Raw genomic sequence first — 15,786 nt, forward strand, 5'->3', positions numbered from 1 at the left:
GGGCGGAGTTTTGCATTTAAATGGCCAGTGTTTCCCTGTGTCCTGCAGGTCTGTTTTTCATCCGTGTACAGGTCGGAATGCTCTGAAAGGATGAGAGAAGGGACGATGTGGCCTACTCCAAAGTCAGTGAAACAAGTTTGGAAGTGTGCTTGAGACATGAGTGCCCATTTCCCTCCAGATCCACTTTGCAAGTTAGCAAACACATACCGTAATCAGATGGTTATTGTCTATAACATCACAGCTGTCTTCGGAAGATTGATTACCTAGCAAGTTAGCAAGCCAGCGATGCAAGGTAAAATATCTCAAATAGAGCTATTTAAAGCCAGATAAATAATATACTTATTGAGCATAGCTATAGCCATCAGTATTGGTCATCACTCACTCACTGCTAGGTTTGTAAAGGTCCTGACATCAGTGCATAGCTATGTGCTAGAGGGCTTTTTGTCCCGAGCCTGCACACGCATCACTCACTGCTAGGTTTGTAAAGGTCCTGACATCAGTGCATAGCTATGTGCTAGAGGGCTTTTTGTCCCGAGCCTGCACACGCATCACTCACTGCTAGGTTTGTAAAGGTCCTGACATCAGTGCATAGCTATGTGCTAGAGGGCTTTTTGTCCCGAGCCTGCACACGCATCACTCACTGCTAGGTTTGTAAAGGTCCTGACATCAGTGCATAGCTATGTGCTAGAGGGCTTTTTGTCCCGAGCCTGCACACGCATCACTCAAACGGGATGTTTGCTTGTAAACAAAAAATGGCTCTATAAGCTTAAGTCCGTTCCTTCATTTTGACTTGTCCGGGAATTATTCACTTCAAACTTCCTCTGGGAAAAGTTTATAACTGTGTGAAATACATGTTTTATTAAACCAGTAAATAAAACCACTGACAGGAAGCACTCATGAAAGCAAAGGCAATCATCCAAATTAATTTCATTTGGCTCTGGGTTTGTATACACTGTATATAGCTAAGGCAATAGGTTCAGTACACATTGTTATTGCTATTGATTATTACATTGTAGGGTTTTTTAGTTTGCAAGAAAGGCATTTCACTGTACTTGTGCATGTGACATTAAAAACATGAAACTGGAAAAATCACTGCATTTTGTATCAGAAAGTAGGCTGGCACTCCTTGGGGCGCTTAGGGCGACCGGAGGAGGGGCCATTCCCTGAACCATCTGTGGCCGCAGAGGGCACACTGCTGGTCGGTGCTGGGGGTTTTCCTCATGGAGGCCAGGCAGCAGGCAGGGCACTATCGTGTCACCCCAGGTGAGTCGGCACCAGGCTCACCCAGAGCCCTCTGTTGCTCACATGTATGTGTTGATAAAATTTCCTGAGTTTTCCCCGCATTCCCAGCATAAGGCGCTCGTAGATTCAGGCGCAGCTGGGAATTTTATTGACCATTCATTTGCTCAAAGTTTAGGGATCCCCCTTGTTCCTGTGGATATGCCCTTCCCTGTGCATGCCCTAGATAGTCAACCATTAGGGTCAGGGCTGATTAGGGAGGCCACCGCATCACAGAGATAGAATCAGTGTCTTCCTTATTGATTCTCCTGCGTTTCCCTTTGGTGCTGGGCCTACCCTGGTTGGCCTGTCATGACCCCACTATTTCGTGGCAACAGAGGGCTCTCAAGGGGTGGTCACGAGAATGCTCAGAGAGGTGTGTAGGAGTTTCCATCGGTGCGACTACGGTGGAAAGTCCAGACCAGGTCTCCACCGTGCGCATCCCCTCAGAATATGCCGATATGGCTCTCGCCTTCTGTAAGAAGAAGGCGACTCAATTAACACCTCATCGACGAGGGGATTGTGCGATAAATCTCCTGGTAGACGCAGCACTTCCCAGGAGTCACGTGTATCCTCTGTCACAGGAGGAGACGGCGGCTATGGAAACATATGTCTCCAAATCCCTGGGGCAGGGACACATTCGGCCCTCCACTTCACCTGCCTCCTCGAGTTTATTTTTTTGTGAAGAAGAAGGATGGAGGTCTACGCCCGTGTATTGACTATCGGGGTATCAATCAGATCACTGTGACGTACAGCTACCCGCTGCCTCTCATCGCCTTTGCGATCGAGTCAATGCACGGGGCGCGCTTCTTCACAAAATTGGATCTCAGGAGCGCTTACAAGCTGGTGCGTATCCGGGAGGGGGACAAGTGGAAGACGGCATTTAGTACCACCTCAGGGCACTATGAGTACCTCGTCATGCCGTACAGGTTGATGAATGCTCCATCAGTCTTCCAGGCCTTTGTTGACGAGATTTTCCAGGACCTGCATGGGCAGGGTGTAGTGGTGTATAGCGACGACATTCTGATATACTCCGCTACACACGCTGAGCATGTGTCCCTGGTGCGCAGGGTGCTTGGTCGACTGTTGGAGCATTACCTGTATGTCAAGGCTGAGAAATGTCTGTTCTTCCAACAGTCCGTCTCCTTCCTAGGGTACCGCATTTCCACTTCAGGGGTGGAGATGGAGAGTGACCGCATTTCATCCGTGTGTAATTGGCCGACTCCCACCACGGTAAAGGAAGTGCAGTGGTTTCTAGGGTTTGCCAACTACTACCGGAGATTTATCCGGGGTTTTGGTCAGGTAGCGACTCCCATTACCTCACTGCTGAAGGGGGGACCGGTGCGATTGCAGTGGTCGGCTGAGGCGGACTGGGCTTTTGGTCACCTGAAGGCTCTGTTTACCTCGGCTCCCATGCTGGCTCATCCAGATCCCTCTTTGGCGTTCATAGTGGAGGTGGACGCGTCCGGGGCTGGGATAGGAGCCGTGCTCTCTCAGCGCTCGGGCACGCCACCAAAGCTCCGCCCCTGTGCTTTCTTTTCGAAGAAGCTCAGCCCGGCGGAGCGAAACTATGATGTGGGGGATCGGGAGCTGTTGGCTGTTGTCAAGGCTCTGAAGGCGTGGAGACATTGGCTTGAGGTGGCTAAACACCCTTCTGTCATATGGACTGACCCCCGCAATCTGGAGACTGAACCCTCGCCAGGCAAGGTGGGCCATGTTCTTTACCCATTTTGTTTTCACTCTGTCCTGCAGACCAGGTTCCCAGAATGCTAAGGCAGACGCACTGTCCCGGATGTATGACACAGAGGAGCGGTCCATGGATCCCACTCCCATACTTCTGGCCTCTTGCCTGGTGGCACCGGTGGAGTGGGAGCTGGACGCGGACATTGAGCGGGCGTTACGCACAGAGCCCACTTCCCCCCAGTGTCCAGCTGGGCGCCTGTATGTTCCGTCTGCTGTCCGCGACCGTTTGATCTATTGGGCCCACACGTCACCCTCCTCTGGTCATCCTAGCATCGGTCGGACGGTGCGTTGCCTTAATGGGAAGTACTGGTGGTCCACCTTGGCCAAGGACGTGAGGGTTTATGTTTCCTCCTGCTCGGTGTGCGCCCAGTGCAAGGCTCCCAGGCACCGGCCCAGAGGGAAGTTACAACCCCTACCCATTCCACAACGGCCGTGGTCGCACCTGTCAGCCACCACCTCAGGCCGGTGGTGGCTGGTCCACTCCAGGAGTCTGAGGTGCGGGAGGTTCCTCCGCCCCCTCTGGACATCGAGGGGGCCCCGGCGTATGCTGTTCGAGCCATCCTGGACTCGAGGCGTCGGGCGAGGGGCCTTCAGTACCTCGTAGAGTGGGAGGGGTACGGTCCGGAGGAGAGATGCTGGGTGCCGGTGGAGGACGTCTTGGACCCTTCGTTGCTGCGGGAGTTCCACCGTCTCCATTCGGATCGTCCTGTGCCTCGTCCTCCGGGTCATCCCCGAGGTCGGTGTCTGCACGTTGCTGGAGCCGCGCGTCAAGGGGGGGTAGTGTCAGCTACACACAGACGCCTTACAGCTATCATCAACGGACAAATGAATTCCCAAGTTTATCAAGACATTTTGAAGGAGAATGTTAGGCCAATTGAAGCTCAACAGAAGATGGGTGATACAACAGGATAACGACACTAAACACAGAAGTAAATCAACAACAGAATAGCTTCAACAGAAGAAAATATGCCTTCTGGAGTGGCCCAGTCCTGACCTCAACCCAATTGAGATGCTGTGGCATGACCTCAAGAGAGCAGTTCACACCAAACATCCTAAGAATATTGCTGAACTGAAACAGTTTTGTGAAGAGGAATTGGCCAAAATTCCTCCTGACTGTTGTGCAGGTCTGATCCGCAACTACAGAAAACGTTTGGTTGAGGTTATTGATGCCAAAGGAGGGTCAACCAGTTGTTAAATCCAAGGGTTCACATACTTTCCCCACCCTGCACTGTGAATGTTTACACGGTGTGTTCAATAAAGACATGAAAATGTATAATTGTGTGTTATTAGTTTAAGTAGACTGTGTTTGTCTATTGTTGTGACCTAGATGAAGATCAGATAAAATTTTATGACCAGTTTTTGCAGAAATCAAGGTATTTCCAAAGGGTTTACATACTTTTTCTTGCCACTGTAACTTAAGTCCACATGAGTGACAGTAGAAATCCAGGTTGAATGTCAAATAAGTGTTGGCAATTAGGCTACCAATTACCTGAACTAGATCCACTGTGGGAGCTGCAGGTAACTGGCAAAATAAAGGAAACACTTGAGTAAATGAGGGATACAAAGTATATTGAAAGCGGGTGCTTCCACACAGGTGTGGTTCATGAGTTAATTAAGCAAAAAACATTGCATAATACTTAGGATCATGAATTAAAACGCCAAGTTGTGCATTATTTTGTATACCATGACTAGAAGAAGAGATCTCACTGACTTTGAAAGAGGGGTCTCAAAGGAGGGGGTTTAAAGGGTGTGTGTCTGTGTGTCTGGGTCTCAGTCATCAGATCTAAACCCAATGGAATACTTATGGGAGATTCTGGACAGCGTTCAACAAAACACCAAATTATGGATTTTCTCACAGAAGAATGGTGACACACCCCTCCAATATAGTTCCAGACACTTGTAGAATCTATGCCAAGGTGCATTAAAGCTGTTCTTGCAGTTTTGGCCCAACGCCCTATTATGACGTTTATGTTGGTGTTTCCTTTATTTTGGATGTTACAGTACCTGTACCTTGCATCCAGCCTTATTTTATGGACCATAGTTAACAATAACATTTTAAAACATGTAGGCTGCATTTGCACAGGCAGCCCAATTCTGGTATTTTTCCCAATTACAGTGCATTTAAAAAGTATTCAGACCCTTTGACTTTTTCCACATTTTGTTACGTTACAGCCTTATTATAAAATGTATTAAATCGTTTTTTCCCCTCTTCATCAATCTACACACAATACCCCATAATGACAAAGTAAAAACAGGTTTTTAGATTTTTGCAAATGTATTAAAAATAAAAAAGTAAGAATATCACATTTACATAAGTATTCAGACACTTTAGTCAGTACTTTGTTGAACCACCTTTCACCTTTGGCAGCGATTACAGCCTTGAGTCTTCTTGGGTATGACGCTACAAGCTTGGCACACCTGCATTTGGGGAGCTCATCCCCTTCTTTGCAGATCCTCTCAAGCTCTGTCAGGCTGGATGGGGAGCGGCGCTGCACAACTATTTTCAAGTCTCTCCAGAGATGTTCACCAAGTTCAAGTCTGGGCTCTGGCTGGGCAACTCAAGGACATTCAGAGACTTGTCCCGAAGCCATTCCTGCATTGTCGTGGCTGTGTGCTTAGGGTCGTTGTCCTGTTGGAAGGTGAACCCTCCCCCATGTCTGAGGTCCTGAGCGCTCAGGAGCAGGTGTTCATCAAGGATCTCTCTGTACTTTGCTCTTTTCATCTTTCCGTCGACCCTGACTTGTCTCCCAGTCCCTGCCACTGAAAAACATCCCCAGAGCATGATGCTGCCACCACCATGCTTCACCATAGAGATGGTGCCAGGTTTCCTCCAGATGTGACGCTTGGCATTCAGACCAAAGAGTTCAATCTTGGTTTCATCAGACCGGAGAATCTTGTTTCTCATAGTCTGTGTCCTTTAGGTGTCTTTTGGCAAACTCCAAGCGGGCTGTCATGTGCCTTTTACTGAGGAATGGCTTCTCTCTGGCCACTCTACCATAAAGGCCTGATTGGTGGAGTGCTAAAAAGATGGTTGTCCTTCTGGAAGGTTCTCCATCTCCACAGAGGAACTCTGAAGCTCTGTCAGAGTAACCATCGGGTTCTTGGTGACCTCCCTGACCAAGGCCCTTCTCTCCTGATTGCTCCCTGACCAAGGCCCTTCACTCCCGATTGCTCAGTTTGGCCGGGCGGCCAGCTCTAGGAAGAGTCTTGGTGGTGCGAAACTTCTTCCATTTAAGAATGACGGAGGCCACTGTGTTCTTGGGGACCTTTTTTTTAATCAATTTTAGAATAGGGCTGTAACGTAACAAAACGTGGAAAACGTCAAGGGGTCTGAATACTTTCCGAATGCACTTTATTGTATAAAATAAATACAAATACATTGGGCAGCACGTGTAAACACAGCCATAGAGCAGCCTACATCCATGTATCTGCTTTTTGTTGTTGTTGGTACCATGTGTATTTGAGAGCAAGAGTTTTCTTAATCTGTCTCTTGGCGTTTGTGTGAGAGAGGGAAATCTAGTGTCTATAGTATATAGGTGTATAGGTTCCCTATGCCTGCCCTTAAGACAGATGGACGTGAGATGGACCTTCTTAGAAATCTGCACGGTGTGACTTCCCCTTCCCTTCCCACTGAGGAGGGGTGAAGTATACAGACGGTTAGGTCTGTAAAACCACCACCACATGCAGATGTACTACTACTGGCATGTTGTTAGATATTTCTTTACCTGAGCAGAAGCAGACAGGTAATTTCAGTAACAGTGAGAAAGGAAGTAGGACTATTGATGAAAAACAACATACATATCATATGAATAAATCCTGAGTAAGATAAGGTCAATAGTTGAATGACAGACACAGTTTGTCTCAACAAAAGGAGCCTTTATTGGTGGTTGTTGAATTTAAATGTACAGTATGTACATCGTTTGAGTGAACCACAACAGGGGAAACCCTTATGACAATCAGAGCAGAACATCTGAAGAGAGAAATATCGTCTAACGACCCTCGGATCAAGTCCCATCTTATGCACATCAAGACGAGAGAGAGGAAGGAAGGGCGGACACTGGTACGAACATAAGAAGATCCACTTACACTGTGTGATCGCACAATATTGTATGATAATGGGAGATGATGTGCTTGATAAAGGAAAGCAGCACGAGAACCCTAGCAGGCAGGCAAGACAGTGACAATCTTGTTTACAGTGAACTGTGCTGGGGTCAGAACGCAATCATGGTTACATTAAGACACTGTGGAGCCATCACGAGATATGGGTCGGAATACGTACCTCAATGCAGGGATGGGATATGCCACTGTACTCAAAAGTTGACCTTTGTACACACTGATACATCGAGAAGATTGAAATACTGAATATTTTCCCAGAAAACTGCCCTTTACTTCCTCATTCTAGCTAGCAGTAGCCACCGCAGCAATTTTGGAATGGCAGTGTCAGCCAATCAACTCTTTTGTTGTTCAATGCAATGTGCCATTCCATAATGGCTCCTGTGGCTACTGCTAGCTAGCATGAGGCCGAAAAGGGCCGTTTTCCAGGAAAACAAGCAGTATTTCAATCTTCTCAATGGAGCAGTGTGGATAAAGGTCAAATTTGGAGTACAGTGCCATATCCCTCCCTGCATTGAGGTACGTTTTCCGAACCATATCTCATGCCGGCTCCACGGTGTGTTAATGTAACCATGATTGCGTTCTGACCTCTGTGCAGCTCAGTGTAAACAAGGGTAACGGTAGTATCGGTATCCTTTGGCAAGTAACAGTCATGTAGTGGAGTGAAACAAAGTCTCAGTGGAGAGCAGCTTCTCACAATCCCCTTACTGCTCTCCTACCACCTGCCACTCACACCGACACTAATCACTGCACGGCTGCTCAGGCCGCTAAAGACACACACACACTCCTTCTCTAGGGGTGATCGTTGAAGAATCTAGCTAGTGCACTCAAGTTGTCTATTGGCTATCTCTCTCTATCAGACCCCCCCTCCCTCCTGCCTCTCTCTTCGAGTGAGGTGATATGCTTTTGAGAAGAAGTGAGATGAGTGAATGAAGAAAATCTGGATTTATTTACATGAGCTGCAGATCCGTCGGGAGCCACCGTGTTGGTGCCCAACGTGATAATCAATCTCAGCATGAATTCCTCTATACTCCCTCACCGCCTCCTCCCCTCTGTCAGTCTCTCTGTCTCCCTCTTCTCTTTCAATCTCTTCATGCTGTCAATATCATTTTGTATCTCATTGCCTATTCTGCTCATATCTGTCAACTTCACTTCTATCTCCTAATGCATTCGTCACCAAGGCAATTGAAGTATTGGGCTGCGACTTGATCGCTTTACAACCATGCAGGACTGCTCTTACAGGTCTATTCTTATATTTTCCTTGAAATAGGATGGAAACCTTTGTTATGGTCAGATGATTCTAAGACAAACTGCTTCCGGACAGCCAAGCCCCTGTCTGTGATTTGCACCGTATTCCCTTTATAGTGCCCTACTTTTGACCAGGGCACATTAGGCTCTCGTCAAAAGTAGTGCACTATGAAGGGACTAAGGTGCCATTTGGAACCTACACTTACTTACAGATAAAGTACATGGCCTATGAGTCACTCCTTTTCAGACGGGTCTACAGAGATGTGGACAGCCAGACTCTGGCCAGGCCCATGCAGATAGATTGGAGTTTAATACGCACAGACTGTCCTCTACTCTCCTTTCACAGACAGACAACAAAGGTCCAGTCCAAACACAAATATTCTTAATCTGACACGAGGCGCTTAGCTCACTGCTCCCTCTTCTCTCCCTCTTCTCTCCTCTCCTCTCCTCTGTCTGGTGAGGACTCAACTGAAGGTCAGGAATTACAATGAGGTAGAGACCAGACCGTGCTGCTCCCAGAGCTAACTTGCCTGTGATGTTTTAGTGATTCCCCAACATTATTTAGCTAAAGGTGCTGTTTCTCTGCTAAGGTCTGCAGGTTTGCTTTCGATGTATTCGTTATGAATTGATGTTTAAACTTTATCTACACTGAAACATTGTTAGATTATTTGTGTGAAGCCATAATAAATACTACAGGGTACACTATTCCTGCCAAACTGATGGTGAATTAAAAAGGTAGCTCCAATAAAAGGTAACATTTATTCATAACATTAACACAATATTGAGCTGTACCTTGAAAACAACGAACAATATAGTTACACTTTAAAAGGCAAACTAACTCCACAAAACATCTGATAATGTAGATCAGAGATAGTGGTTGAGTGTAAAATAATACTGACTTTGTAAATACCTTGGATTGTTTTACTAATGAATCCTGTTAAAAAATATATTGATAATACTGTAATAAGTACCGTTCACAATGCTGACATAATAACTCCCAACAAGAGTAAGATATACAAATGAAACACATGTCTGAAATTACACATAATAACACATATGAACGCATGAAATATCAAAGTGATACTTTAATACAGTGCAACATTCTGTTTAGAATCCTCCCCCAGCCACGAAAAAATGTACTGCAAGAGGGTTCTCGATATTTGGGATATAGTTGCTGATAGTAGCCAGAGGAGGAGACTCCGCTATATGGCACTGGCCTGTGATACATGTTGTGTTGTAACAGAGATCCTCCCCCATGGATGCTGCCTACTGGGCTAATAGTTCAGTCAGTGTAGTTGTCAGACAAAGTATCAGAAATGTTCAACAGTGCCTCAGGGAGGTCAACAGCCTGACAAGAGAAATCCATTTGATAGATTAATGCAATAGAGAGATCAAAGTTGCATCATGCCATTTCTTCCTCTGACAGCTTGTAAACCCCATCACAGCAGCTGTAATAGTTGAATATTTTCAACCGCTTTCATGTGATGTCGAGCTCGACAGTTACATTCAAAACAAAATGTACAACAGCGATCAACACAGACCTCACAAGCCAAGCCATGTATAGTAGCAAACAAGCAAGTGTTTGTAACATTACAGTAGGAAGTGAACTGGTATGATTGACAATTACATTTCAAAGAAACAACAATGTTATACTGTACATAAAGAACATCCCAAACATAACTGTACTATGTACAAAGAGGTCCACACACCATATGAACTGCTCATTCAGCACTGTATCAGAGAGCACTGTGTGTGCGTCCCATGGCTACCTATTCCATATGGGGAATAGGGTTCCATTTGGAACGCAAGTGTAACTGTGGTATACTATAAGCTGTGTATGAGCTGCTATCTAGCAGTACAGCTGGGACCATCAAAGCAGTAACCACTCAGGTCACTGTAGCAGAGATAAGCACATCTCATGATGCGCTGCAGCAGTCAGGGTCCATCATGTAGATGGTAGACTCCTACATACAGGTAAGTGAAAAACACATCACACACACATGCACACACTTACAACCATCTTTTCATTTTTTTTTTACCTAACTGGGCCTCACGTTTTAATGAATACAAACACTACCTCTGCACAGACACACCATTTTAGAATTACTCTTACGACAAAAGAGATATCTTCTCTTTTTACCCTGTGTCTTTGCCTGTGTGCTTCTCTCAATGTGTGTGTGCAGTTGTTCTGTCTCTCTCTCTGTTCAGTCTCTCTCTTTTCTTGTGGGTAATTAGTGTGATTGAAGAGTGATGGCACTGATGAGGACATTCACCCAGTTGAGTAGTCAGCCTGGTGCCAGCTCTCTCCCAGCCCACAGGAACAAGGCAAACGTATTGTCTCCATCACTACAGTGATCAAAACCAACACTGCTTTCTTAAACAACCTACCATCCAACCTGGAACATTGTCAATTAACAGGTGGGTTTTGAAAGCGGTTGATTACGCATTCAGTTGCCTGTCTTTGACAAAATCCCCACTTGAACCTGCCATCTGAAATGGAAAAACATTCTGCAGCATTTTGAAACTGAGTGTTTGGTCTATTTTTGGTTTTAGTATTCAGTCCGTATGTTGTCTGACTAACTGTAAGAGAGCAATGCCTTTTTAGCTAGACTAGTGTCTGTGCCTGGGAGAGCTTGTTTGCAGAGAATAACAGCCTACCTGGTTCCCCATGGTAAATTAATCAGTTGCAAGGCGTGTTTCATTTAGTTGCTGTCTACAGGAGTAATGGAATGTCTGGTGTATCCTGGCCTCTGTTTTACAGATTACTGGGCCCACTGAGACATGTAACTGTCAACACGCAGACGCAGACACACACACATACACACACACGCACGCAAGCACACACACACACAAAACATCCCATTAAAATGTAAATAATTGGGTGCGTAGAATATCTACTTATCCCATTGTAATTAGATAACTATTCTTTCTGCACTGTCACTCCTCAGTTACTGTCTCTGGTAGATATATTACATATAGTAGATTATATTGTAGATTATATAGTAGATTATATACTGAATACAAATATAAACACAACATACAACAATTTGTAAGATTTGACTGAGTTACAGTTCATATATGAGAAAATCAGTCAATTTAAATAAATTCATTAGGCCCTAATCTATGGATTTCACATGACTGGGAATACAGATATGCATCTGTTGGTCACAGACACCTTAAAAAAGAATTGCCCCACAATGTGCCTCAGCATCTCGTCCCAGTATTTCTGTGCATTCAAATTGCCATCGATAAAATGCAATTGTGCTTGTTGTCCATAGCTTATGTCTGCCCATACCATAACCCCACCGCCACCATGGGGCACTCTGTTCACAATGTTGACATCCGCAAACCGCTCACCTACACAACGCCATACACGTGGTCTGCTGTTGTGAGTCCGGTTGGACGTAATGGCAAATTCTCTAAAACAACGTTGGAGGCAGCTTATGGTAGAGAAATGAACACTCAATTATCTGGCAACAGCTCTGGTGGACATACCTGCAGTCAGCATGCCAATTGCACGCTCCCTCAAAACTTGAGACATCTGTGGCATTGTGTTGTGTGACAAAACTGCACATTTTAGAGTGGCCTTTTATTGTCCCCAGCACAAGGTGCACCTGTGTAATGATCATGCTGTTTAATCAGCTTCTTGATATGTCACACCTGTCAGGTGGATGGATTATCTTGGCAAAGGAGAAATGCTCACTAACAGGGAAGTTAATGCATTTGTGCACATTGTTTGAGCAAAATAAGCTTTTTGTGAGTATGGAATATTTCTGGGATATTATATTTCAGCTCATGAAACATGGGACCTACACTTTACATGATGTGTTTATATTTTTGTTCAGTGTATATTCCACACTACCAATAAACTCACTCTTACAAGGCCCAGAGATATGAAGTAACAGGTGTTACTCTGTTACCCCTCCTGTCCCCTCTGCCCTCTAGATCATGTTGACCTAGTGTTACCAGGCTGAAACTCCACATCAAACCTGCCGGAGATCTGAGATGACTACTGTGCTCATTTTACTCTGGTCAAAGTGTGTGTGGGGGTGTGTGTGTAAGCACACCCATGCATGTGCATGTGTGTGTTGGAAGAAGAGTTTCCCTCTGTCTGATGTGTGAACAACTGTGGGTGTCAGTGTGTCTGTTTGAGAATGTGTGATTGTGTGGGGATGTGTGTGCTGAACATCATACAAACATATGATGTGTCATTGTTGGGTTTCAGATGGCGGGGTAGACAGGAACTGCTGTGACACATCAAGAATCATTACACACAGCTAAAATAGCTCCCTCCTGCTGGACTCAGTCTCACACAGAGGTTGCATGCCAAATGACACCCTATTCCCTATTTAGTGTACTACTTTTGAACAGGGTCCATAGGACTCTGGTCAAAAGTAGCGCACTGTAAAGGGAATAGGGTTCCATTTGAGACCCAGAAGTCTCATAAAGAGAGCATGGCCTCTAAGCTGCTTCCCTTCCTCTCATATCTGCATTATGCTAAGTATCCAGGCACATCTTCCCATCGCTAGTTATAAGAACTAACATCATCCCCGAAAACACAATCCATCTAGCCTTTACTGTCACTAAGAGCATGCTGTATAAGAGGAAGTCCTCACAGTGCAGGTTCTCTGCCTCTGTAATCACACCACTTTTCTCTCCTGTTGTCTTGTACACAGCTGACTAACACTGTTCAGGTTAGGGTCTGTTTGTTCAGCTCTATCCCACATTATCCCCCTGAAGTCTACATGCTGACAGGCCACCAGCTAAACACAACTCAGCCACAATAATCTGTTTCAAAGTGTGTGTCCCATGGAGTGCGGGCTTGTTAACCCTGGGCTCCACTATAGGGGCTAAGGAGATGCTACAGGAATGGCAAGGTTATCATATGTTTCTGACAAACTGAGAAAACCACTATACTGTGAGGACTGACTGTGCTTCCAGCACGGGAGCGGCAATCAAACATGAATGCACCATTCAGAAGTACGGGTGATAATATGAACTCATACACCACTGTGTGTGTGTGGTGAGTGGGTCCTTAGAAGCAAATGTCAATTGCTAGATAAGTATTGGATACATTCTGATAGTTGAAGGTGTGTGGATAGTGTGAAGGTTATCGGGTTCAGTTAGTGCTGTGTCCTGTATTAACCTTGTTCTGTATTGACCCAGCCTTGTCCTGTATTGACCCAATTGTATCCTGTCTTGACCCAGTCTTGTCCTGTATTGACCCAATCTAGTTCTGTATTGACCCAGTCTTGTCCTGTATTGACCCAGTCTTGTCCTGTATTGACCCAATCTAGTCCTGTATTGACCCAGTCTTGTCCTGTATTGACCCAGTCTTGTCCTGTATTGACCCAATCTAGTCCTGTATTGACCCAGTCTTGTCCTGTATTGACCCAGTCTTGTCCTGTATTGACCCAATCTAGTCCTGTATTGACCCAATCTTGTCCTGTATTGACCCAATCTAGTCCTGTATTGACCCAATCTAGTCCTGTATTGACCCAATCTTGTCCTGTATTGACCCAATCTTGTCCTGTATTGACCCAATCTAGTCCTGTATTGACCCAATCTAGTCCTGTATTGACCCAATCTAGTCCTGTATTGACCCAATCTAGTCCTGTATTGACCCAATCTAGTCCTGTATTGACCCAGTCTAGTCCTGTATTGACCCAGTCTAGTCCTGTATTGACCCAGTCTAGTCCTGTATTGACCCAGTCTTGTCCTGTATTGACCCAATCTTGTTACCCAGTCATGAACCCAGCCCTTACAGTATCTCTCTGGGCTATAGCAGGTACCAGGCAGTGTACCCTAGATATGCCTTACTGCCTTAGTTTAAACCAAGGACCACTGGATAAGCACACTGCCCTCTGAAGGGGAACCAACCAAGCCTCAGCCACAGGCGGTAGACTTGATGCCCAACATTAAAAAAAAGGACATTTTGTAAATGGTCAAAGACAAACATGGATGGAATATATGTGCACACGCATGCATGCACACACATACACAAACACAGCCCCCATTGGCAGGTATAGTGAGATAGAGTGTTTAGCGGTGCCTGATTCTCCTCTCCCCTCTCTACTCAGGCAGGTTTTTGCTAGAGTAGAAGCTGGAGGTCTCCGACACATTCTTGGGGACACTGCGGGACGAGGAGCCGTTAGAGGTCAGGTCCAGAGAGGATCGCCTGGGTGCCGCTACCGCACACAACCCCCCTCCCCCTCCGCTAAACCCCCGCGCCTCGGACCCACACCCGGCCACAGATAGGGCCCCAAACCTGGGAGGCTCCAGGTCGTTGGCCACATGCAGCACGGTGGACACGTTGGTCTCCATGCGGCTGGCCTTGTACATGCTGGCCTGGGTCTGCAGGTAACGTGTGGACTTGAGCTCCAGACCCTCGTAGGAGCCGGCGGGGACACAGGGACAGCAGCTGAAGGCCTGCTTGAAGCCAGCTCGAAACCTAGGGAAAGACAGAGAGACATACAGTACATACAGACAGACAAACGGATAGATAGCAGAGGACAGACAGACAGACAGACAGACAGACAGACAGACAGACAGACAGACAGACAGACAGATTCAAAAAAGGGAAAAGTAAAAAGGCTGAAGACAGACGAAGAGGCAAGAATTTGTTGGAAAATGAGTGGAGAGGCAGATGTAGTTATGAATGTTAAAACTTCAAATCGATATTGCTGTGGAGAGAAGAGCACTGCATAATGTTTCATGACTTAGACCCTAACAGTTCTCTAGCAGTGCAACTAACTCTCACATTTTCATTTTGTCTTGTAACGACACTGTCATAACCGGGTATGAAATAGGCATCTTTCAGAGACATATTTCAAAGACTTTTCAGACATTTTTCAGACACCAGCTTGTTATTCTGAAAACCAATTGAAAGTTGGCTCTTCATAAAACTTTACCACCACAGTTAATTATGCTGTGTTCGTAACCAAGTCGGAAGTGGGAATTTACCACCATAAAGTTAGATAGAGGACTAGATGGATAAAACCCATTTTGGCATGGACATTGCCTTTGAGGGCTTACAGAATTTTAAAGTAGTTAACTGGGTGGGCCTTCATTTGGGTGAAAGAAGGATCACATGATTCCATCTGGGTCCTCAGCCAATGAATTATACTCGTGAGAAAACATTTCATAACTGTAAGTGGTAGTACATCGGCAACCTGGGCTTTAAACCTGTTCAAACAACACACTAGCGGGCAGCATGCACCCTTTCAGTTTGTTTGCCAACTCATATAGGTAGTACAAAAATGTAATTGACTACTTCAAAACGCTGCACGTGCGCTCACAGATACCATAATGGGATATGTATAAAGATGATATAGCTATCCTTCTATATGTTTACAACATACCACTGGGAAAAATCTATTGAACGGCCCTCTAACTGTCACGCCC

General features: G+C 45.7%; 1 protein-coding gene across 1 annotated transcript in view; it reads right to left on the minus strand.

The window, feature by feature from the left end:
* Positions 1 to 6,876: 6,876 nt before the first annotated feature.
* LOC129826555 (substance-P receptor-like) overlaps positions 6,877 to 15,786 on the minus strand; it is a 51,195-nt gene continuing 42,285 nt past the window's right edge. The window contains exon 5 of the mRNA XM_055887437.1: positions 6,877 to 14,833. Coding sequence (XP_055743412.1) covers positions 14,455 to 14,833 — 379 coding nt within the window. The 3' untranslated portion in view covers positions 6,877 to 14,454. The remainder of the gene's footprint in view (positions 14,834 to 15,786) is intronic.

The sequence above is a fragment of the Salvelinus fontinalis genome, chromosome 28, assembly GCF_029448725.1.
Source record: "Salvelinus fontinalis isolate EN_2023a chromosome 28, ASM2944872v1, whole genome shotgun sequence".
In the NCBI taxonomy this organism is placed as follows: domain Eukaryota; kingdom Metazoa; phylum Chordata; class Actinopteri; order Salmoniformes; family Salmonidae; genus Salvelinus; species Salvelinus fontinalis.